Genomic DNA, 26,537 nt, shown 5'->3' with positions numbered 1-26,537 from the left:
TTAATTGTGGATTGGAGATGCTTAATGTGAGTTTGGAAGGAGAGTTTACAGTCTAACCAGACACCTAGGTATTTGTAGTTGTCCACATATTCCAAGTCAGAACCATCCAGAGTAGGGCGGGCAGGTGCGGGCAGCGATCGTTTGAAGAGCATGCATTTAGTTGCAATGGGAAGTGACAAAAGTCTGCAAAGTGATGGCAACCTTGATGTTATTTGGTTTTCTATTGTCCATAATTATCGATTGTTGAAAGGAATTCTGCATATCTTGTCTAGTATTTCTCTATTAAATCATAGCACCTCATTAAACCAACGCCGTTTTGTCCTCGCAGCAAGTAGAATATCTACCACAGCAACACATCCACCAGGGGACTTACAGTATAATTAATTGACTTCCAAAATAAAAAAAAGTTGAAGAGCAACTTATCATCCAAAGAAAAGGAACTTACAATTTTTGTTTATCATCCTTTTTCCCCCTCATCGCAGATATTTTGATGTTCCTAACCAAGATGTCTCTGAAGGTTCAGACCAGCAACGTCACGAACAAGAACGACCCCAAGTCCATCAACTCACGCGTGTTCATCGGTAACCTCAACACAGCGGTGGTGAAGAAGATGGATGTGGAGACCATCTTCTCGAAATATGGCCGCATGCTGGGCTGCTCTGTGCACAAGGGCTACGCCTTTGTCCAGTACGCCAGCGAGAGGCATGCCAGTGGGGCTGTTATTGGGGAAAACGGACGAATGCTGGCGGGACAGACTTTGGGTGAGTCCTGTTTGGGTTCTTCTCTCATTCGTCTGAATAGTGAATACTACCCAGCTAGCACATAACGTTCTAAGAACCATATGTTTCTTAGAGTTTGGTGAGAGCGTGGTTGACCTATGGTTATGTTTGCATACAACCTTCCCACAACTTTCTGGGAATGGTGCAGGATAGTTGCTTGGTTTAGGAACATTCTCAGCCAGTGCTTCATTTGTAAATCGGGAGGTGCCGGAACAAAAAGTGAGCGCGAGAGAGGGGTGACCTGGGGAGCTCTGAGGTACCGGAATGCATGAAAAAAATCACCTTTATAAAAAAGCATTGCATGCATATCATCTCATTTGCATAGTAGCATAGAGCAGTAGAGTAGAGGCACTTACAGAAGTTGTACACATGGTGAATATTGTTGTGGCCTAGGATCTGGGAACATTTTGGCTTTTTATAAAGGCATTTCATGCAATTCTACATAATTAAAAATGTGGCATAATATTTTTTTATGCCGCGTTCGAAACAACTGTGAATTCGGAACTGGGAAATCTCCAACTTCCAACTTCAGTGCGTTCAAGACAACTGGGAACTCGGAAAAAACTAGCTCCACCTGGGAAAATTTGTTTTGAACGGTCAGTCAACTCGGAATTCCAAGTTGGGAACTCCGCCTCTTTCCAGAGCTCCAGCTTTCCCGACCTGAAGTTAACTGACGTCATGAATCGACCTAGTTTTTTCTGAGTTCCCAGTTATCTTGAAAGCACCTTAATACCGCACAAATGATCAAAATGACAGGCTACTTTGACAATGACTAACTGAGAATCTAAAAATGAACCTTGTCTTGAATCCATCAATAGCCTAGGTGTGTGGAGACATGTAGGCTACAATTTGAGGAGGAAAATATAGTCATAAAAATACTTTCCACTTTCACTGACTGACCCAATGATGTGTAGCTCACTTGCAGGTGATGGCCCATGCACTCGTTCTAAAAGCCTCTCTCGTTCTTGTTTTACTTTGTAAAACAATATTTGGAAGTTGTTGAAATATTTCAGTAGCCTACAGCAGACAGATTGGGGTCTTCTCTTTTCAGAAGGAGCCATTTGCTTTCCAACCTGTGTTTTTCCACGATTGTATTTGAAATATTTTACGAAAGGCCTGTTTTGTCTGCATGCTGTTTGTTCACTGACAGATTTTTCCTGTGTTCCCGACTGTAGTCTATGCCTTGTTATTGGGCTACACTCCACAGCTAGGCTATTTTTTAAAGAAGCTATTGATCTTCTGTGGTTAAATTATAGGCTTTGTCATGGTGTAGTAGGCTATTCTGAATTATTTAATTTCTTTTTGAACAGTAGGTCTAACTTTGGCAAATTTATTTCAATAAATCAGGGGTGCTGAAGCTCCACCATAACCATTCGGGCGGCTAAGATTTCTATAAGGAAATAAATAATGAAGTGCAAAGCTTGAGCGATGAGAGTTGCGGACTCATGTCAATCAGCGAGAGAGGGAGAGAGATCATAGAAAGTGAATCTCTGAAACAGACTCGCTTCTCACACAGCCATGGCCACGCGGTGGTCTCAAACATAGGTTACAATGTTGCGCAAACAATAAGCCCGGGCCGGCCCTGTCAAAAGTCTAGGTGATGTGGATAAGGCGGAGTCAGGCGCAGGACACAGAGATGAGTAATAATCGTAACTGTACTCAAAATAAACAATCTTCCATCAAGGAGAACAAAATTCCAGAGCACATAAACGAGACAACTTGACAACAATAAACACGCACAAAACCATGATGGAACCAGAGGGTTAAATAGGGAATAAATTATAATGTAATGGAAACCAGGTGTGTACAATCAAGACCAAACAAAAGGAAAAATAAATGTAGATCGGTGGAGACTAGAAAGCCGGTGACGTCGGCCGCCGAACGCCGCCCAAACAAGGAGAGGCACCAACTTCGGCGGAAGTCGTGACAGGCCCAACCCAAATCAACTCTTAGAGTATCAGGCCCAGGCTGAAAATCGACTTTTTCACATTTAGTTTTTTTCTTGGGGGCAGAAGGATTAACGAAAAGGCAACTCAAATGAACTTTGATCGCTTTTATTATAATTTTTACTTTGCAAAAAGTTACAATAATTGTTCACGCCATGCGAGGTACTGGATCCGGCCAAATATGTTCCAGAATGAAACAGTCCAAAACGGACAGGTCCCAGATCCTGTTCCAGCAGGATCCAGCTCAAATTAAGCACTGTTCTCAGCACATGGTAACTCTTAATAGAGAGCTTGGAATTTCATTACTTAAAGAAAGTTTCCTAAAGGTGGTTAAATTTTATTTCCATTTTAGTATGTACCCCATGTATAATCCAGCAGCCTTAGCTACAGGTCGGCGCTGTTTATTTTGGTCTTGCATCAACTACCTCTGGGAATGAGAGAGCAGAGTGAGCTTCTGGGCCGCGGCTAAGAGCAGTGGGTATATAAACCACTCTTACAGCACTCCCTGTAGTCCTTATCAGGCCTTTGAAGAGTGGTGCTTGTTATCAGAGTATTGATCTCAATGGAACATGGAGATTAACCTCCTGACTGTGTGGTGAGCCACAGAGGAATACCAGCGCAGACTGCACTGCACTGGGAATCATTTAACACCCTGCTACTGGTTGTCTGGTAAAGCTTCATCCCCCATTACACGCTGGACAGTTTCAGGGAACTAAATGTGAGTGGAGGAAAAGACCAGAAAAGTCACATTGGGCAGTATTTTGATTTGTCGTGAATTTTTATACATTTATTTATATACATTTTTTCCCCCCCAATGAGTGATTTACGGAAAAGAGATGTGTGCACTTGACTCCGAATTGGGCCTAAAGAGATTGTTATCAAATAGATATCAAATTACATATCACTCTTCTTAGCTACACATCATCTCTCATGGTGCACTACTTTTGACCAGAGTCCAATGGGCATAATCCTATATAGGGAATAGGGTGCCATTTGGGAAGCAGTCATACTGTTGCTAGCCACTGCAGTAAATTGCTTGACTTGTCCACTTATGCAGGCTACACAGCTTTACACATATCACCTCTGTATCACATAACGCTCAGGATATCGCTTATTAACTAGCAGCTGGAAACCTCGGTTTTCATTTCAACTTTGTCCTCCAAAATTAGATCTAGGTTAATCAGCTGTGGCATGGGCCGCTGTAACCACTGGTAATGTACCCCGGCAACAGGGCCTTTGCTGCCCTTCATGCAGATAGATGAGAGGCAGGCCGGGGCCAGGTGTTGACTCTGCAGGTGCCCATACCCAGCTAGCACATAACGTTCTGAGAACCATATGTTTCTTAGAACTTGGTGAGAGCGTTGTTGTCCTATGGTTATTTTGAATACAACCTTCCCACAACTTTCTGGGAATGGTGCAGGATAGTTCTCAGCTCATTTACTGACAAAAAAACTTTACTTTACTTTAACAAAACATTTCCTAAAAGTCCAAACATGGTTACATTTAATTTAAATGTTGGTAATGTTCTAGGAACGTTCTCTAACTGGTTTGACATTGGGAATGTTCTCAAAAAAACATCTATTGGAATTTCAGTACTTCAGCATAACGTTTCCTACAGGTTTCCTCGTGGTTCTATTTAAAGTCAACTTTAAGAAAACTTTCCATAAAAAAACACAAGAAAACGTTAGTCAGTTCAGAGAATGTTATTTAAAAACACATTAGTTCTCAGAACGTTAACAAAACATCCCATAAAAAACAAAAATGTACGTTCCCACAACTTCCAAGGAACCAAATGTCCTAGCTGGGTAGGCTCACAGGGGGAATCAGAGCGGGTTTAAAGTGCTCACTGACTCATGCCAACGCTTTCAAAGACCCTGGTCCCGGCAGACCGAAATACTTGGACATGCCAACACAGACACAAACACACATGCACAGACACATAAACAAAGACTTTCAAAGATACACACAACCTGATGCACACACACACACACACAAACAAACACGCACCTACTCATATACACACACACACCTACTGAAAAACACACGCACACACAATCTGCAACATATAGACTGTAGGCTCACACCTACTCTCTCTCGCAAACACACACTCACACTCAAACACACACACACAGCTCGTTCACGTCACAGTCAAGTTAACAGGCTTTCAGTGTGGAGTGAGGCCCCAGCGTACACCTCACAGCCTCATCCTTAATCCCCACACGGTGGGTGTGCCCAGAGAGCACAATCAGGATTGTGTCCACAGGAGCCAGAGAGAGTGACAGCTAGGGATCAGGCCACTGATGCTAGCTTTAGCTACATTCCAGTGGAGGGAGAGGCAAAGAGAGGCGTAGCATGGCTAAACACCTCCCTCTGGTGGAGATGGTAGGGCTGCACAACAAGGTTGTCAGGCATTTATGTTGCCCTTTTATGGCTAGACAGATCTAGAATCAGCTTCCCCTCCCCAATCCGAATCTTAATCATTAGTAGAGAAAATGCTAAACTGACCCAAGATCATCATCTAGCCTTCTGTCGCGTTCGATCACACATTTTTTGATCATTGTTGAGTGGTCCCTGCATACCATCGCGAATATGTGATTGGAACAGTAGCAACAGGGTGTCTACATATGATGCAACAAACGCGTCTCAATAGCATTGTTGTCTGAAAAGCATCGACTAAACAATGTTTTGTACTGATGGAAAATAAAGGACTTCACAACTTTATTGCTCAATTTCACCTTTTATTGTAAAAGATAAATGATCAACTTCATCATCCAAGCATTACACGGAACACATTCACAGCCAAACTCATTCCATAAACCAGTTTAAATTTGCGCTGACAGGTTGCGCTGACAGACTTGTTTACAATGCACCACTTCTCTGGTGGGCACATCAGAGAAATGTAATATTGTTTAGAAATGTGATACGTGTCAGCTAAGCTAACAGCGGCTAAATCCTTTATGATAGCAGCCATGTTTGTTTATGTTTGACAAATATTACAAATCTTCGATGTGCTTGTTACAGTGTATACAAGAACCGGACCACATGACTTACCATTTTTGACAAATCACAAAGCACACAGGTTATCACCTCACAGTTTATCACGTCACATACAGGGAAAGGAAATGGAATAGGGGATACCTAGTCAGTTGTACAATGGAATGCATTCAACTGAAATGTGTCTTTCGCATTTAACCCAACCCCTCTGAATCAGAGAGGTGCGGGGGGCTGCCTTTATCAACATCCATGCCATTGGCACCCGGGGAACAGTGGGTTAACTGCCTTGCTCGTGGGCAGAACAACAGATTTTTACCTTGTCAGGTCTGTGATTCGATCCAACAGCCTTTCACAATCTTATTGTGTAGCCTAGCGGTGTTGCGAAAGCTAACCGGGGTTGACAGATTTGGATGAAACCATTTTAGGGGTGTTTGTGGGGATTATAACTATGATGGGGGATTCATCAATAAATGGGGGGGGGGCAAGCACAGGAGAAGTTTATAAAATGAATAAGAATAAAACCCCTGGAAAGTAACCATCGTTACAATCTAAGTCAGTCCTGACAGAGAACATAATTGTTGACAGATACTCATAGCCATTGAGTATAGAGTAATGATATTTTGTAATTCTGATGAAGAATCTGTGTATGAGAGTGAGTCGGATCAATCAGATAGTGACAATTAATATCTGCCCCCCAACCTTCTGGACTGTGAGTGTGAGATGTCTGAGGACAATGGTGCCCACCTCATTACTTTTTTTTGTCAATAAATTTTTTAATTAATTTATCAACATGACATTACATAACACTAATAACAACAAAAACACAACACTCAACAAGACAGTAAACAAGACAGCACCTTTCAACCATATATCAGTGGTTAGAAAATGAAACAGCAAATAAAAATAAATAACTATATATTTATTTAAATGCCAAAAAAAACACCCATTACATATATATTTGTTCTAACTTATGCCCTAGCTTCTCCCCCGCATGTCCCTTATATAATTCAATAAGTGTTATCTTACTTACCCATATCTTACTAAATTTCCCTTTCCTCTCCTGTAATTTTGCTATCATTGATTCATAAGATGCCGTCTCCACCATGAGTTTGAGCCAATCTGTTGATTTTTGACTATCTGCGCTCTTCCAGTTACGTAGTATGAGTCTAGCCGCAGTAAGAAAACCCACTGAGGCAAGACCAAACTCTTCTTTGCTAATACCTGGTCGTAAAATAGATATCCCTAATAGTGGGGACTCTGGGATAGGCTATCTATGAACAATCTTATAATGTGTAAATTTCCCCCTTGTATCCCTGGCACACCACCCTACATTGGAAACAAAATGTTTCCATACATCTTCCTCAATGTCACAATTCAGATCCCTCTGCCAAATCAACCTTCAATTCTCACAGTTTCCATATTGTGCATGTGAGACTCTTTTATAAAACACTGAAACGGAGTGTGATATTCCTGACAACATGAAATATTGTTCTAACAAGTTTTAATCTCTCTGGGGGTTAATACTCATAAGAGACCCCATGCAGCTCCTTAGTTGTAAGTATTTCCAGAAATCTCCCTTATCTGGCAAATTAAATGTTCCCTTCAGGTCCTGATAAGACTTAAGCACTCCTTTCTCATATATAGCCCCTAGTGCATGCAGGCCTTGTCTAAGCCATACCTCCCAGATAAATGCATGTTTTCCTATGCAAACCGATGGGTTGTGCCATATGGAGGAATATTTTGGTTTAAACTGGGAAATTCCAAACATCTTTTGAATCTTAACCCATACCTCTCAGGAATGTTGTAGGATTGGGTTATCCTCTTCAGTTGGCTGTCTCTGAATTTTTGGGGGTGATAAGGCCTCTATAGGCTTAACCGAGACTGTGATAGACCTCTCAATCTGAGTCCATCCCAAATGGAAATCATAATTGTCCCAGTGTCTGGCCAATTTGGCTACTTGTGATATGTTGTATAGTTCTACTTTGGGTAATGCTAGTCCTCCTTCATCCCTTGGAAGATATAACTTGTTCACATTTATTCTGGGATTTTTCCCATCCCAAAAATAATCCTTAATCATTTGTTTGTACTGTTTAAATAGTAATGGAGAAATGGTCACAGGGAGCATCATGGACACATAATAAAATGTTGGGGACACAACAATTTTAACAATATATAGTATTGTAATGACCTGACTAGATCATAAAAGAACAACTGTCCAGACAGAGGATTGAGTTTACGAATGGACGGTTTATTAAACCAACTTTACACAGGCTACTGTTTGGCCGTAGCCCACGCCAAATAAATGAAAGATAACCCACAAGCCAATCGTGACCTTCTCTTGTGAAGCCCAGACGTAAGAGAGAGAACAAAGGCGAAACCTGGTCTTAACTTCCAATGCTCCATCCCCCTGCCCAACCCCCCTCCACGCCACTCCGCCAACCGCCAGGATGCCCGGCATCAGAACATTCCAGGCATTCCCGTGATTGGCAGATAGCAGGTTGATTGACATGTCGGACACCGCGAACACTGGGTACTGGTCAGTACAACACAACCACCTACTAGCCTAACACATAACACACAGCTGTCTGTGCGGGTCGCTACACAGCCCCCCCACCACAAAGTCCCTCGTCCCCGAGGGAACAAACAAAGTCTCTGAAGCGACCCGGAGGTCTCCTTTGCCTGCGTGGCCGTGATGGTCGCAGAGTGCCCCTCTGGGAACCAGGGGATGAAGGCAGGGATATGGGGGACAAGGAAGCGGGAACGGGTAATACAGTCCGTGGCTCTGGGGAACCACGCGGTGACACAGGGAGGGAGACAGGGGGAGTGGGCTGTCTGGAGCCTTGTCTGCGGCACCTGGGGGTGGGTGCCTGGAGAATGGCATTGCCAGAGAGGGGAATTGTGGGGGTTCCTGGGGTTTGGGGAGAAGAGGCCCCTCTGTATGGGGCTAACCTGTCCCGGTGCAGTGCCACCTTTCTCCCCCTGGGAGGAAGCTGCACCCGGTAAACAACCTCCCCTACCCTCTCCAGGACACTGCAGGGTCCCACCCAGTGACTGTCCAACTTGGGGCATCTGCCTTTTTTCCTTAGCGGGCTGTAGACCCAGACCAGCTCCCCAGCCACAAAGTGCCTTCCCCGGGTGTGCACGTCATAGTTCCTCTTCTGCCTCACACCTGCATTCACCAGCTGCTCTCTGGCGAAGGTGTGGGCTGTCTCCAGGCGGTCCTGGAGTCTCCGGGCATACTCCGGCCCCGGGGGAACATGAGGGCTATCCAGGGGCCGACCAAACGCCATCTCCGCAGGGGTGCGGATCTCTCTCCCCAGCATGAGGAGGGCAGGCGTGCAGGAGGTGGAGTCTTGGACAGCGGAGCGGCATGCCATGAGGACCATAGGCAGGTGCTTGTCCCAGTCACGCTGGTGTTTGGAAGAGACGATGGCCAGCTGCTGTCCAAGCGTTTTGTTGAAGCGCTCCACAAGGCCATCACTTTGAGGATGGAGAGGAGTAGTGCGGGTCTTGTGCATACCCAGCCTCTCACACATGGTGGCGAACACACGGGACTCAAAGTTTCTGCCCTGGTCGCTGTGGATGGACTCTGCAGCTCCAAACCTGCTGAACATCCCCGCTGTCAGGGCGTCGACGATGGTCTCTGCCTCCTGGTCAGGCAGAGCATAGGCCTCGGGCCATTTTGTGAAATAGTCCATGGCCGTGAGCACCCAGCGGTTTCCACTGTCTGTGGTGGGGAACGGCCCAACTACATCCACTCCCACCCTCTCCATGGGAGCCCCCACTGGGAACTGTTGGAGCTGAGCATGAGAGCGGCCTGGGGGGCCCTTTCTCGCTGTGCAGTTGTCACAGCGGCGACAAAAGTCCTCCACATCCCTCTTGTGCTGCCCCCAGTAGAAGCCCTGACGGAGACGGCGCAGTGTTTTTGTGACCCCAAAGTGTCCAGTCCCCACCCCGCCATGAGTACTCTGGAGCACAGCCTCCCGCAATGCTTTTGGGACCACCACCTGCCACCTCTCCTCTCCCGTAGCTGACTCCTTCCATGCCCGCTGTAGCACGCCATCAGCCAGCCGCAGTCTCTCAAACTTTGACCACAACCCTTTGGTCGCGAGTGAGAGCGCTGTCACCTCTTCCCATGGTGGCCTCACCTGCGCCTCTACCCACTGTAGCACTGGCTGTAGGTCTGTGTCCCGTCCCTGCTGCTGCCGCCATTCAGCCACGTCGACAGTCTGCAGCTCACAGCAGACAGGCCCGCTCGCCCGACACACTGTGGCACAGACCCCCTCTGCACACAGCTCTCTCTCCCGTCCCTCTCTCCGTTCACAGTGGCGGCAGCCGTCTGCAGTACAGGGCCGACGGGACATGGCGTCGGCGTTGGAGTGGCGTGCCCCTGCCCTGTGCACCACCGTGAAGTCATACGGCTGAAGCTCATCCAACCAGCGTGCCACCTGGCCCTCTGGCTCTCTGAAAGACATGAGCCACTGGAGAGCAGAGTGGTCAGTCCTTACAGTAAAGGGCAGACCACCCAGGTAGTACTTGAAGTGTTTGACGGAAGCCACAACAGCCAAGAGCTCCCGCCGGGTGACACAGTAGCGGCGCTCATGTTTGTCAAATGTTTTGCTGAAGTACGCCACCACTCTCTCCCCCGCTGGCCCCACCTGGGCCAGCACCCCACCCATGCCCACATTGCTCGCGTCTGTGTCCAGGATAAAGGGCAAGGTGAGGTCAGGGGGGGGAGCACGGGGGCCTCGATCAGTGCACGTTTGAGGGTGTTGAACGCCTCCTCACACTCCACTGTCCAAGTGAAAGCTTTGTCCTTCGGCAGCAGGCGGTTCAGTGGAGCAGCAACGCTTGAGAAGCCCCGTACAAACCTCCTGTAGTACGAGGCCAGGCCCAGGAAGCTCTTCAGCTGACGCTGGTCGGTGGGGGTGGGCCAGTCTCTGACAGCCCCTATCTTGTCCTCCATGGTGCTGATCCCCTCCTTCCCCACTCGGTGGCCCAAGAAGGACACCTCTCTCCTCATGAAGTGGAACTTCTCGGGGTGGAGCTTCAGACCTGCGGCAGCCACCCTCTCCAGCACACGCCGTAGCGCCCCCAGGGCTGACTGGAAGGAGCTGCCATGGGCCAGGATGTCATCGAGGTATACCAGACACTGCTGTCTGGGGATGCCATCCAGCACCCTGTCCATCAAACGCTCAAAAGTAGCTGGAGCGTTGCACAGGCCAAAGCACAGGACCTTGAACTGCCAGTGTCCTCTGTTAGTGGAGAATGCAGTTTTGGCTCTGGCCTCTGGGGAGAGGGGCACCTGCCAGTAGCCACTGCGGAGGTCTAGTGAGGAGAACCAGGAGGACCCCCTAACCAGGTCCAGCGACTCATCGATACGTGGTATGGGGTATGAGTCCTTCCTGGTTACCTCATTCAGCCGCCTGTAGTCCGCACAGAACCTCAGCTTGCCCCCCTTCTTCGGAACCATGACGACTGGCGCCGCCCAGGGGCTGTCTGAGGGCTCAATGAAGTCTGCCCGCTGCATCTCCAACACAGCCTTGTCTGCCGCCTCCTGGCGTGCCAGCGGGATACGGCGGGGACGCATCTTGATGGGTCGAGCATCACCTGTGTCGATCTCATGCTGCACCAGATGAGTCTGACCCACCTCTTCCTCACTCAGCGCAAAGCTGTCTCTGAATTCAAACAGCAACTGCCACAACCGTTCCTGCTGCTCGGGGTCAAGACCAACACAGTTCCTCCCCCATATCTCCCTCACTGCAGACAGTGTCCTCTCCTCTCCCATCTGGGGTAGATGGGCTGGGGGGGCGCGGCCTGGGCTCACAGAGGGCTGTGTCATGGAGGTAGCTGGGGGAATGTAACACACCGCAGTAGGTGACAGGGGGGCTGGGGAAAAGTCACACACAGCTGTGGGGCAGGGGGGGCAGCCATGAGTCTCTGCTGCTTTAACTGTTGGAGTAAAGGGTTTGTTGGGTTGAGTGAATGTGACATTAGGGGGGGCCATGGTGACTTCCGGCCCTCCCTGGAAGCTCAGTGTGCCCCTATTTAGGTCTAACTGGCAGCCTGTGCTCCTAAGAAAGTCCAACCCCAGAATACAAGGGTCCTGCACAGCCGCCACCCACACAGGATGACGCACAGTCCTGCCCCCTACTGTCAGAGTCATTATTCCCTTCCCTTTCATGGGTGCCAGCTCACCTGTGACTGTGCGGAGCTGCACAGTTGTAGGCTCACACTGAGTCCAACCTGGCACAATATCTGGCCTCACCAGGGTTACTGTGGACCCAGTGTCCACCAGGGCGGAGCAGGGCACACCCTCCACAGTGACAGGGACATGACAAAAGTCCCCAACACAGGTCCGGCCCACCACAACAACAGGCTCCATCCGCTTGCTCTCGTCTGCTTCTGGGGGAAGTGGAGCCTTGCTTCCCCGTCTGTGCCGGTGGGCTCCTCCTGAAGATGATGGTGGTTGGGATAGAAAGCCAGGGGTCCGCACTACCCGGTCTATGCGGACCCCGAGCCGTTTCCCTGAGCTCTGGGGGACATGGGGCAATTTCGGCGCAGATGGCCTGGCTGGCCACAACCCCAGCAGACCCTGGGACCAGGGTGTGTGTTTGAGTTCTGTCATTTCAGCCACCCATGCAGGCTTTTCCGGCTCCGGGCTGCTCTGCCCCCCAGCTCGCACAGAGGGTGTGTCTCCCTGCACCCCCACCAAAGCCCCAGCTGAAGTCCCAGCCCACACCAGCTCCCTCTCCAAAGCCATCTCCAAGGCTATCTGCAATGACTCAGGATGAGCCAGCTGGGTCTGTATGCGCAGCTCCGTAGGAGAGAGCGCCTGTATGAACTGGTCCCGTGCTAGCTCGCTCTGCACGGAGGGGGGCATGTGAGCATATGCCCGCCGAGAGAGGCTCTCAATGTCATTAGCTAACACCCGTAGAGGCTCTCCAGGCTGCCTGCGTCTATTACTCAGTTCGGAGCGCAGTAGCCCGGGCTGTACACACTGTCCATAGCGCCTCCTCAGTGCTCCCACTAAAGCGCCATAATCATGTCTGTCCTCGGGGCTAATCAATATCAAACAGGACAGAGCTTCATCCGTGAGGCATAAAGCCAACTGCAGTGCCCTTTCTTCATCCGACCACCCCCTAAAATGAGCTAACAGTTCAAACTGAGCATGAAAAGCTTCCCAATCCGCCTTACCGGAATACTTCGGGGTCTTAACAGATACGGACGCAGCCGGGAACTGGGCGCCGCCATGTTTGTTTACATCCTGAGCCCCAGATTCCTCGTCCCGCCGCGTCGACGTCACCACTTCGGCCCGCCCACCAGAATCCGCGCGAAACACAGTCGACGAGGCGCTCATGCCCGCTTCAGCCGCCATCACTCTAGCGTCCTCCCTCAAGCGGCCTCTGCGCTCCGACGCCCTGGCGATCTCCTCAGCCAGAACCTCCGACGTCCATTCACACGTATCTCCTTGGCCATAATCGTCCCCTACCTCCACCTTCACTTTCGGATTCCCTCGAAGCATTTTCAACCCCCGTTCTCACCTACGGTAGCTAGCCACAGAAGTCAGCTAGCTAGCTGGCTAACTTTTATCAACGTTTTTACTTCTGACACCAATGTAATGACCTGACTAGATCATAAAAGAACAACTGTCCAGACAGAGGATTGAGTTTACGAATGGACGGTTTATTAAACCAACTTTACACAGGCTACTGTTTGGCCGTAGCCCACGCCAAATAAATGAAAGATAACCCACAAGCCAATCGTGACCTTCTCTTGTGAAGCCCAGACGTAAGAGAGAGAACAAAGGCGAAACCTGGTCTTAACTTCCAATGCTCCATCCCCCTGCCCAACCCCCCTCCACGCCACTCCGCCAACCGCCAGGATGCCCGGCATCAGAACATTCCAGGCATTCCCGTGATTGGCAGATAGCAGGTTGATTGACATGTCGGACACCGCGAACACTGGGTACTGGTCAGTACAACACAACCACCTACTAGCCTAACACATAACACACAGCTGTCTGTGCGGGTCGCTACAGTATGTATGATTAAGTATGATTAAGCAGCCTCCATTTATCAACATTATTTCTTAATTTTTTGTAGTCGTGGCATCATATTAATTTGCATGATATTCAGTAGTTCGTTGCTCAATTTTATACCCAGGTATTTCATCCCTGATGGTGTCCATTTGAACTGTAATGAAGTAATTGCAACAGGAGGACAGAATTTGGATACAGGCATAGTTTCTGACTTCTGTCAATAAATCTTATAACCAGATATCTGTGAGAAAATGTCAATTGTGTTCAAACCCAAAGGGATTGATGTGGCCGTTTCCCTAATGAGTAACAATATGTCGTCAGCATATAAAAACAGTTTATGTTCTCTGGCACCTCCAATCACTCCTTTGATTCCTGAATCAGCTCTAATTACTGCTGCCAGGGGCTCCAAAAATAGAGTAAAAAGGAGAGGTGAGAGAGGACTACCCTGATGTGTTCCCCTCGACAGATTAAAAAAGAAAGAGATCATACCATTTCTGAGGACTGCTGCTCTTGGATTGGAGTATAATACCTTAACCCACTTGATAAATCCAGTGCCAAAGCCAAACTTCTCAAGGGTATTCAGTTGAAGTCGGAAGTTTACATACACCTGAGCCAAATACATTTAAACTCAGTTTCACAGTTTCTGACATTTAATCCCAGTAAAATTCCCTGTCCTAGTTCAGTTAGGATCACTTTATTTTAAGAATGTAACATGTCAGAATAATAGTAGAGAGAATGATTTATTTCAGTTTTTATTTATTTTGTCACATTCCCAGTGGGTCAGAAGTTTACATACACTCAATTAGTATTTGGTAGCATTGCCTTTAAATTGTTTAACATGGGCCAAACGTTTTGGGTAGCCTTCCACAAGCTTCCCACAATAAATTGGGTGAATTTTGGCCCATTCCTCCTGACAGAGCTGGTGTAACTGAGTCAGGTTTGTAGGCCTCCTTTCTCGCACACGCTTTTTCAGTTTTGCCCACACATTTTCTATAGGATTGAGGTCAGGGCTTTGTGATGGCCACTCCAATACATTGACTTTCTTGCCCTTAAGACATTTTGCCACAACTTTGGATGTATGCTTGGGGTCATTATCCATTTGGATGACCCATTTGCAACCAAGCTTTAACTTCCTGACTGATGTCTTGAGATGTTGCTTCAATATATCCACATAATTTTCCTGCCTCATGATGCCATCTATTTTGTGAAGTGCACCAGTCCCTCTTGCAGCAAAGCACCCCTACAACATGATGCTGCCACCCCCCTTTTTCACGGTTGGTATGGTGTTCTTTGGCTTGCAAGCGTCCCCCTTTTTCCTACAAACATAACAATGATCATTATGGCCTATTTTTGTTTCATCAGACCAGAGGAAATTTCTCCAAAAAGTACGATCTTTGTCCCCATGTGCAGTTGCAAATCGTAGTCTGGCTTTATGGCGGTTATGGAGCAGTGGCTTCTTCCTTGCTGAGCGGCCTTTCAGGTTATGTCGATATAGGACTCATTTTACTGTGGATATTGATACTTTTGTACCTGTTTCCTCCAGCATCTTCACGAGGTCCTTTGCTGTTGTTCTGGGATTGATTTGCACTTTTCGCACCAAAGTACGCTCATCTCTAGGAGACAGAACGCGTCTCCTTCCTGAGCGGTATGATGGCTGCGTGGTCCCATGCTGTTTATGCTAGCGTACTAGTGTGTGTACAGATGAACGTGTCTATCATCTACCCGGCAACCAAAACAAAGGATGATGACCAAGTACATGTGTGTGCCTTGTAACACAATCTTGTGTGCAGTCCCTTGCTTTGGCAAGTACCACACCCTCAAACAGTTGAAAGTATGCCTATGCGTCTGACAGGAATATCTGATTGACCTATGAGGTGTATATAATGACTGATAGCAGAAGGAGAAGTAAAATATGTGTGTGTGGGGGGGATATCAAATACATTAATATAGACTTAGCAAAAAAATAAATGTCCTCTCTGTCAACTGCGTTTATTTTCAGCAAACTTAACATGTGTAAATATTTGTATGAACATAAGATTCAACAACTGACATAAACTGAACAAGTTCCACAGACGTGACTAACAGAAATTGAATAATGTGTCCCTGAACAAAGGAGGGGATCAAAAGTAACAGTCAGTATCTGGTGAGGCCACCAGCTGCATTAAGTACTGCAGTGCATCTCCTCGTCATGGACTGCACCAGATTTTCCAGTTCTTGCTGTGAGATGTTACTCCACTCTTCCACCAAGGCACCTGCAAGTTCCCGGACATTTATGGGGGGAATGGCCCTAGCCCTCACCCTCCGATCCAACAGGTCCCAGACGTGCTCAATGGGATTGAGATCCGGGCTCTTCGCTGGCCATGGCAGAACACTGACATTCCTGTCTTGCAGGAAATCATGCACAGAACGAGCAGTATGGCTGGTGGCATTGTCATGCTGGAGGGCCATGTCAGGATGAGCCTGCAGGAAGGGTACCACATGAGGGAGGAGGATGTCTTCCCTGTAACGCACAGCGTTGAGATTGCCTGCAATGACAACAAGCTCAGTCCGATGATGCTGTGACACACCGCCCTAGACCATGACCGACCCCTCCACCTCCAAATCAATTCCGCTCCAGAGTACAGGCCTCGGTGTAACGCTCATTCCTTCGATGATAACCGCGAATCCGACCATCACCCCTGGTGAGACAAAAATTTGTCAGTGAAGAGCACTATTTGCCAGTCCTGTCTGGTCCAGCAACGGTGGGTTTGTGCCCATAGGCGACGTTGGTGCCGGTGATGTCTGGTGAGGACCTGCCTTACAACCCTCCTACAAGCCCTCAGTCCAGCCTCTCTCAGCCTATTGCACTGATGGAGGGATTGTGCATTCCTGGTGTAACACGGGCAGTTGTTGTTGCCATCCTGTACCTGTCCCGCAGCTTCATGAGGTAGTCACCTGGAATGCATTTCAATTATCAGGTGTGCCTTGTTAAAAGTAAGGTTGTAGAATTTCTTTCCTTCCTATGTGTTTGAGCCAATCAGCTGTGTTGTGACAAGGTACGTGTGGTATACAGAATATAGCCCTATTTGGTAAAAGGCCATGTCCATATTATGGCAAGAACAGCTCAAATAAGCAGAGAGAAACGACCGTCCATCATTACTTTAAGACATGTTCAAGTGCAGTCGCAAAAACCATCAAGAGACTGAAAAACATCTATCTCAAGGCCATCAGACTGCTTAACAGCAATCACTAACTGAGGCTGCTGCCTACATTGAGACCCAATCACTGGCCACTTTAATGAATGGATCAGTAGTCACTTTATACAATGCCACTCTAAATAATGCAACTTTAATAATGTTTACATATTTTACATTACTCATATCACATGCATATACTGTATTTTATACCATCGATTGCACCTTGCCTATGCCGCTCGGCCATCGCTCATCCATATACTTACATGTACATATTCTCATTCACCCCTTTAGATTTGTGTGTATTAGGTAGTTGTTGGGGAATTGTTAGATTACTTGTTAGATATTACTGCACTGTCGGAACTAGAAGCACAAGCATTCCGCTACACTCGCATTAACATCTGCTAACCATGTGTATGTGACAAATAACATTTGATTTGATTTGAAAGACCCAGAGTTACCTCTGCTACAGAGGATAAGTGTTACCAGCCTCAGAAATTACAGCCCAAATAAATGCTTCACAGAGTTCAAGTAACAACATCAACTGTTCAGAGGAGACTGCGTGAATCAGGCCTTCATGGTCGATTTGCTGCAAATAAACCACTACTAAAGGACACCAATAAGAAGGAGACTTGTGTAAGAATTTTTGGAAGATAAGTACACAACGCAGAGGACGAGAGGTCAAAAGTACTAAAAGTCAATAGAGTACTAACGGTCAATAGGGAATTTATCAATGGGAATAGTTGGTTTTCATAACTACGTGTGGCACGTTCACATTGGTTCAACCTGAAATAGGATACTTGTTATTTGGCCATTGGCACATTTTATTACGAGGAATTCGAATTGGTCAACCACAGGCTAGGGCTGGGTTATAAAACAACATCCTATCCTTCGTTCTGTGGAGAGAACCACAGGAGAGAATCACTGAGGACAGGGGAGCATGAACATCTACTTCCAAGCATGATTTGTCCGCTTTGAATAAACCTATTTTCCTCCCCCTGATTTGCTTTGGGGTCTGTGTTATTGAAGAGTAACATCAACTGCTAACATTTGGTGCCGGAACCCGGATGACTTGGTCTAAACAGCAACAAGAAAAACTCAACTGTGTGTTGATCCAGAAGAAAGAGAGAAGGCTGAGCACAACCCACTTTGGGGAGTCAACTCTTAATCTCCTGATTGATGGCATAAGTGCTGGGTGAGTCTAGACCAATATCATTTTAAAAGAACCAATCAGGTAAAAATTTGTGCATGCAATGAGTGATACGTATCTGTGATGTATAAGGGTTCAAGTCCTTTGTTCTATTACAGAGTTTAGTCCTTTGTTTGCTCAGTTAGTGGTTTGTGTCCTCTGTTACAGGTTTGTTCTCTATTATAGGGGTTCAAGTCCTCTATTAAAAGGTTAGAGTCCTTTCTTTTTGTGAAACCTTGTTGCATAGAAGTGAGTTGCTGGTTGAGTAGCAATTTTTACACGTGTGGTTAATGTAAGGCTTCAATGAGCTTTTTGAGGTGAACATAAGTTTTTTATGGGTAGCCAGGCCCAACAGAAACAACGTTTGAGTAATCAAAAGGGGATATATTTTGGGGTAAAATAAATATATAAACATTGTGTATATCTCTGAGTTCCTCTGTCCAGTGTCTGTGTTCTTTTGCCCATCTTAATCTTTTATTTTTATTGGCCAGTCTGAGATATGGCTTTTTCTTTGCAACTCTGCCTAGAAGGCCAGCATCCCGGAGTCACCTCTTCACTGTTGACGTTGAGACTGGTGTTTTGCGGGTACTATTTAATGAAGCTGCCAGTTGAGGACTTGTGAGGCGTCTGTTTCTCAAACTAGACATTCGAATGTACTTGTCCTCTTGCTCAGTTGTACACTGGGGCCTCCCACTCCTCTTTCTATTCTGGTTAAAGCCAGTTTGTGCTATTCTGTGAAGGGAGTAGTACACAGCATTGTACGAGATCTTCAGTTTCTTGGCAATTTCTCGCATGGAATAGCCTTCATTTCTCAGAACAAGAATAGACTGACGAGTTTCAGAAGAAAGTCCTTTGTTTCTGGCCATTTTGAGCCTGTAATTGAACCCACAAATGCTGATGTTACAGATACTCAACTAGTCTAAAAAAGGACAGTTTTATTGCTTCTTAATCAGAACAACAGTTTTCAGCTGTGCTAACATAATTGCAAATGGGTTTTCTAATGATCAATTAGCCTTTTAAAATGATAAATGGATTAGCTAACACAATGTGCCATTGGAACACAGGAGTGATGGTTGCTGATAATGGGCCTCTGTACGCCTATGTAGCAATTCCATAAAAAAATCTGCCGTTTCCAGCTACAATAGTCATTTACAACATTAACAATGTGTACACTGTATTTCTGATTAATTTGATGTTATTTTAATTGACAAAAAATGTGCTTTTCTTTCAAAACAAGTACAGTTTTAAGTGACCCCAAACTTTTGGACTGTAGTGTATATTATACCACTGTTGAAGTTAATATAATGTCATTTTTAAGTGAGAAAACCACTCTGGAAAAGGGCGGAACAGCTCCTCCGGATGTGAGCATTAAAGAGATTTTAAATTCACTATCTAGTGATATATAGAACCATTTCAAAGTAAAGAAGTGTAGGCAAGAGATAATAAATAAATATTCTGTCATTATTGACAAAGATGGAATATGGAATCTGTCTGATGTACAAAAAGCTTGGGGAAAAATACAGAGAATGTCTAATTCCTTGACAAAGACACGATGGTAAGAAAACAGGATGAGAAATTATTTCTGGAGAATCATAACAGGACATTGAAGAGAGATGAGGATAATTTGAACGCTCTTGGTGAACAAATCAAAACCTTGAAAGAAGAAATTCAACAATTACAGGCAAGGGTAGTAAAAACAGACTTGACACCCACCTGTGGACCATTTGTTCCCTCAATCTACCCTCAGGCTGAGTTGCGCAAGGATGATCATCGGATTTCAAGCATCTGGTCAGTACTGCCTGGCTTTGAGTCAACAGATACTGACAGCGGTGACGAACGATGTCTTAGGCCAACCAGAACACAGGCTGTAAAAGGTAGTAAAGACAAACCTCTTCTGACAGTTATCACGCACAAATCAGTAGTAGTCAAAAACGTTGAAACATCCACGAGAAGTGGGTATGAAAACATGGGACCATTTGAAGTGCTATAAGAAACTCTACAATCTACATCCTTATGATGGGTTACAGTTATTAGCCTTTGTTTTGAACAACCGTGAACATGGTGTACTTGAAGAAAATAGTTTAGAGCTGTAGGGTGGTGAAGAGCAAGATGTGGCGGATGGATGGAGAACCATACATGTTTTCCTTAAGGGTCTGACCAATGCAACCACTAATTGGGGAGAGATAACCAAATGTGTTCAAAAACCGAAAGAAACGTTTGTTGAATTTGAGGAAAGGTTTAGAGTGGAAGTGGTTCGACACAGTGCGTTACCTGACATGGAAGATGAAGATACACTCAATTCCTCCAAAAATGGGGCAATCACTCATCATCTGATGCAATCCATACATGATGATTTGCAAAAAACTTTTGTTTCCACAACTAATGACTGGGAGAGACAAAACTACGGCGACAGCATCAACAGGTTGTCACGACTGGACAGAGACATTAATCAACATAATAAACCGGCTGTTATCAGTTATCAGTTACAACATTATTTGTTCAGCAGAAGAGAAACCTGGTGTGTCATTATTGCGTAATTTCTGTTCACTGGCAACGAGAATGTCGGAAAAGAAAACTAAATCTTATGATGAATTGCCAGAAGAAATAGGGTCCGTCTAAGGGAAAATGGAACCAGGACAACAGCTCCAATGATACAATGCTGATGCAGAAATTTAAGAAGCTCTCTCCGGCTCAGCAGCAGAGTTTGCTGGATGCTGTGGCGGTAAACTAACAGGCCCCGTCTTACGTCCCATCTCAGCTGGTGTACATATGAATTCAGATGGAATATATGTGAACATGATGATTAACAACTTTGCAGTAGATTTTGTTGTAGATACGGGTGCTGAAGTCACCGTATTGCCCATATCTTATGCAAAACATATATGTCCTCAGTACAGTACACGGGCAAGAAGAGCAACAGGAGTTGGGGGGGAGACTGAGACAGATATGAAACAGACTAAATCATTATCAATTTCTATTGGTCCAATGAAGATTGATGCAGGGGTGTGGATAGGCTCATTTGAACAACCTATTTTAGGTCTTGTTATTATGCAACTTGACTCTACATTGAACATTTCTGAAGGGAAGGTGAAGTGGAAAATTAGACAACTGCAGCGATCTACAGTTCAGAACCATCCTATTTGGACTACGAAGAAAAACGAGTGTGGAACTTTGGATATGGAACCAGTGTGCTAGCAAAGAAGCTATGGCCGCTACTAAAGTAGTGGAGGCTCCTAACATCATCATACAACATGGCACCACATGTAATCCAGCCACTCTGATGTATCTTACAGATACCACATTATTTGAACACGACTGTTGTGAGTTGGTTTTGGATCAGCTCTCTCATAGTGTTAATAAGAGTCATCCGTTGGAAAACCCTGAGTTTATCTTATACACAGGCGGTTTAAGCATTGTGGAGGGGGGTGTGAGGAAGGCAGGCGGGGCAGTTACTACAATGGACAATGTGATAGTGGCAGGCACGTTAGATTTGAGGAGAGCAGTTGTTCACTTTATGAGTGACACAATGCTTAACTATTGTGTACAACTCATTAATGCAGTATGGGAAGCAGACAGACAAGAGGCGCGGGGAATAAGCCCCGAGGGGGTACATGACGTAGTACCAGGACAGTGGGTGATGGTAAAAAAATATGTAGCAGAGACATTAGGGACAAAATGGGAAGATCCTTATCAAGTTTTGCTCATAATGAGGTCAGCAGTAAAAGTCCAGGGAAAATCCCGACGGATACATGTCACTCATTGCAAGGTTGTCCATTTTGATGACAAAGCGGAGCCTGGAGAATTTAGAACTGATTGATTAACAATCGGGGGCCAATCTTGGGTGAAGAAGCATAGTAAGATAATCAGAACCTGATAAGCTTCTACGTTGTACACCTCAGTCATCATATTAGGGATATCTAGCCAACGTTTTCCTGAAAATCGGAACATGCTTACTTAGGGAAATCTATTTCTCTTGAAACCAGGACATGTTACTTTCACTTTTTTGTTTCCTTCGTTACAGGTTATGAGAATTTACAGTCTGAAGCTGAAGCAATATTCCTTGATCCAAGGACTGTACTTGAAATGATACAAGATCACCGGTGAAGTGTTCATTAAAGAGTCCTTATCAACCAGTGGAACGGAAGAAGAATTCGAAAGGAAGAAGAATTCCTTACTACCGGCAGACTGTCAGAACATAATTTCTAATAGCTATCTATGTGGGACTGATACCAGTGTGGAAGAGATGGTCACTTTTAAAGGACTTGGTGAATGATTACCTTGCCAATAGGACGATAGAATATTGTCTTGTAGAATAAAAAAAAAGAGTGTCCTCCTAATACAGGATGTGGTAGGAATTGTAAGGGACATCATCATTACACCTGTTAATACTTGTTTTCTATAACTGTTTGAAATCTATTTCTAATTGTAACAGCAAGTACAATATGCCCTTTGTGTTTTATAGAAATGCAATAATTATTTTATGCTTACTACTAATGTTTTTATACTGTCTATTTTTGATTTTTGTTTTGTATCAATACATTTTAAGTATTTATTTTTTAAATGGCCTAAGGGGGAGTGTAAGAATATTTCGAAGATGAATACACAAAGCAGAAGACGAGAGGTCAAAAGTACTAAATGTCAATAGGGAATTATCAATGGGAATAGTTGGTTTTCAGTTCAACATCTGTTAGGAATGTCAGTCCTGAACTCATAGCTACGTGTGGCACGTTCTCATTGGTCCAACCTGAAATAGGATACTGGTTATTTGGCGATTGGAACAGTTTTATTGCAAGAAATTCTAATTGGTCAACCACAGGCTAGGGCTGGGTTATAAAACTACATCCTGTCCTTTTGTTGTGTGGAGAGAATCACTGAGGACAGGGGAGCATGAACATCTACTTCCAAGCATGATTTGCCCGCTTTGAATAAACCTATTTTCCTCGCCCTGATTTGCTTTGGGGTCTGTGTTATTGAAGAGTAACATCAACACTTGCTTGGGCCAAGAAACACGAGCAATGGACATAAGACCAGTGGGAATCTATCCTTTGGTCTGATGAGTCCAAATTTGAGATTGTTGGTCCCAACCAGGGGTGTCTTTGTGGGACGCAGAGTAGGTTAACTGATGATCTCTGCATGTGTGGTTCCCACCGTGACGCATGGAGGAGGAGGTGTGATGGTGTGGGCGTGCTTTGCTGGTGACACTGTCAGTGATTTACTTAGAATTCAAGGCACACTTAACCAGCATGGCTACCACAGCATTCTGCAGCGATACGCCATCCCATCTGGTTTGCACTCAGTGGGACTATCCAACCCTGATTCAACACACCTCCAGGCTGTGTAAGGGCTATTTGACCAAGAAAGAGAGTGATGGAGTGCTGCATCAGATGAACTGGCCTCCACAATCACACGACCTCAACCCAATTGAGATGGTTTGGGATGAGTTGGACCGCAGAGTGAAGGAAAAGGAGCCAACAAGTGCTCAGCATATGTGGGAACTCCTTCAAGACTGTTGGAAAAGCATTCCAGGTGAAGCTGGTTGAGAGAATGCCAAGAGTGTGCAAAGCTGTCCTCAAGGCAAAGGGTGGCTACTTTGAAGAATCTCAAATATAAAATATATTTTGATTTGTTTAACACTTTTTTGGTTACTACCTGATTCCATATGTGTTATTTCATAGTTTTGATGTCTTCACTATTATTATATAATGTAGAAAATAGTAAAAAAAAATAAGAAAAATCCTGGAATGAGTAGGTGTGTCCAAACTTTTAACTGGTACTGTATATGTAGAAAAATGTAATATATGTTTGTTAACCTGAAATTTGTTTGACTCCCGGGTTCCATTCCTGAAATAAAACCGAACAAGGAAAAAATGTATGACTTTTGTTATTCCTTGATCTGTAATGCTTCATATTTTATCAATTTCAATCAAACTTTTCAAAATCATATTTTCCCTAGCCAACATCCTTAAGCCAAACTGTTTCATCGGCTGGTTACTACTGTATGTAACGTCTGCTTCCAACTCACACTCTCAAACACATTGATCCCCTGAATGCAGCTCACTCTCCAGATCCCAATCCCCTGAATTCTGATCACCTGTTCACACACCTGTATGTCATTTACACACACTATTTAGTTCAGTTCATTGTATCCCATCATTGTGAGGTATTGTTAGTTTTTGTGCACATTCTATTCGGAGCGCTGTTTATTTCCATATTAGTCCTCCCGTGTATCGTAGTTTTTGGCCATCCTCACTAACAACGTTTTTTGCCTATTCCCTGGCTGTACTTTTGCCTATCAGATTTCCTATCCTCAACCTCTTGTCTGATCTCCCGGACTACGTTATTAGCCTTTTTCCCCACCTGTAATGTTACCTTTTTGAATTCCCTGTGTATGACCTTCTGCTTGTCCCTGGACCCTGCTACCTGCCTCCTCCTGTGGTCCTTTACTAAATAAACACCTGCTGTGCCCTGCGCTTTAAACCAGCACTCTGTCTCCCAGCATGCTCATTACACTGTAGACTAAAGAGCACGATTTGAATTGTTACATTACATAGATTTTTCTGAGGAATATATAGTTGGTGTCGTAACGTGACTATCATATTAATGTGATGACTGCAAATAATTACCTACTACGTTTAATTATTACTCAATTAAATTAATCATGTAACAATTAAATCATTGGGAATTTGGGGCACCACGGGAAAAGTCGTTTACCGAGTTACTATCTCCCGACATAAACTCTCAAGATGATCTAAATATCTCTTACATCAATAAGTCAACTATTCATTATTTCCTCATATCAGTCTAATTCTGAATGTCGTTGACTTCGTAAATCTGCACGAACCCTAACCTAAGTGATGAATCAGCGATACACAAATTGGCTTAATTATTTATTTACTAACTAAATAATCACACAGAAATACATAAAACACACACACACACACGGTGTAGGTTTTGATTACTAACATAATGCAATGAAAACAGTCCCTAGTGGACTAACAAAAACATGACCGTTTGGTTACACAATGGAAAGGGGAGGGGTATGTAAGGAGAGGGAGAGACAAAGAGTCAACTTCTCGTACATACATTTGGAAACTACGCTCACCGTAGTCAGAATATTTAGCACCCTAACAACTGAAATGCAACATATATTTATGCATAGATGTCTTTCTCTGTCGTCTCTCTTTTGAAACCATTCTATCCGTCTATGGCGAGTAGTTCGATGTAAGTCTCTGGTTGTCCACCAGAGGTCACAATGTCCTTTTTAGTTGTATGCTTCTTTGTCTTGGAATGTCCGTTAGAATGGATACATCAGAGGTACATATGGTGGTGAGAGGGATCTGTTCTTCCCTCTTTGGTCATGTTTCCTAGACTACTTTACATACATAGCTGCAGACTGTGAACGTTTGGTCTAGGCTTCACCTTCTTCACTCATCGAGAGTTTCAGAGGGTCTTACAATTTCTGGTCTTGTAGTTTTAACCATTTCAGCATGTGTACCATGTCCTCGCGTTCTCTGGTCTGTATTTCAATTCTCAGCGAGTCCATTTAAGCACTCTGGCCTGAAAGGCGGTTCCATCATGTTGACATGAACTCTGACCTCATTAGGGGCGTGGCTTAGTTTGTGTGTAACAAACAAGAAAACCATTATCTCATTAGAAGACCAAAATCACATTTCTATCTTTTCAAAAATAGTTTCATATTTAATCATATAAATTTTACAACATTTAGATGAAAATCTGATATATACCGTGTGAAAGCTCTTAGTTACAATGTTTCCGTTATGTCTTTCTGATCATTTTAATAGCATTACAAAATAGACATTAATTTCCCATATTCTATCTGTCATCATTCCCAACATTCTTTATGTTAGAAATATTGTTTCAATGTCCATTGTTTGATGTTGAATTTTTGGCGGCACAGGCTCTCTGTGTAACAAAGGATTTTCAGCCTTCCATTTCTGCAGAGTGTGGGAGAGTTTCTTCTCCTGTGGGAAGAGGAGGGGTCTGGCTATCCTCAGACATTTGTCTAGCTGATGGGTCCTTTTGATCCTCACCAAAAAGAGAGAGTCATGACATTGGTAATACTTGAAGTTTATTCAAATGTAACCAAGGAGATCAATAACGTGTCCACATAACATTCAGCCCGTAGATGTCGCCAAAGCATAAGCCTTGATAATCCTGTCTGGCTTCAGAGTTTACGATAACCCATTACATCTCACTCATGCCATGGTCTCTGCATACAATATATCTAATTACACGCACACACCATTCAATCGGATGATATCTACAACCTCGCCACACTCACGCCACATTCTCTGCATACAGTAGATCTGATTAGACGCCCAAACTACCTCACTTTGTTGCTTACATGACTTGATCCACCCTGTTCTCACTCTCCTCCGCCCCAGCAAGGTAAAA

General features: G+C 44.9%; 1 protein-coding gene across 1 annotated transcript in view; it reads left to right on the top strand.

The window, feature by feature from the left end:
• The first annotated feature begins 505 nt into the window (after nt 1–505).
• Nucleotides 506–26,537, top strand: part of raly (RALY heterogeneous nuclear ribonucleoprotein) — a 70,477-nt gene continuing 44,445 nt past the window's right edge. Inside the window, exon 1 of the mRNA XM_038971418.1 lies at nt 506–761. Within this exon, the coding sequence (XP_038827346.1) occupies nt 506–761 (256 nt within the window). The remainder of the gene's footprint in view (nt 762–26,537) is intronic.

This window comes from Salvelinus namaycush, chromosome 2 (genome assembly GCF_016432855.1).
Source record: "Salvelinus namaycush isolate Seneca chromosome 2, SaNama_1.0, whole genome shotgun sequence".
In the NCBI taxonomy this organism is placed as follows: Eukaryota; Metazoa; Chordata; class Actinopteri; order Salmoniformes; family Salmonidae; genus Salvelinus; species Salvelinus namaycush.
The sequence above is the reverse complement of the archived record's forward strand: the minus strand, read 5'-3'. Positions and strand labels throughout refer to the sequence as shown.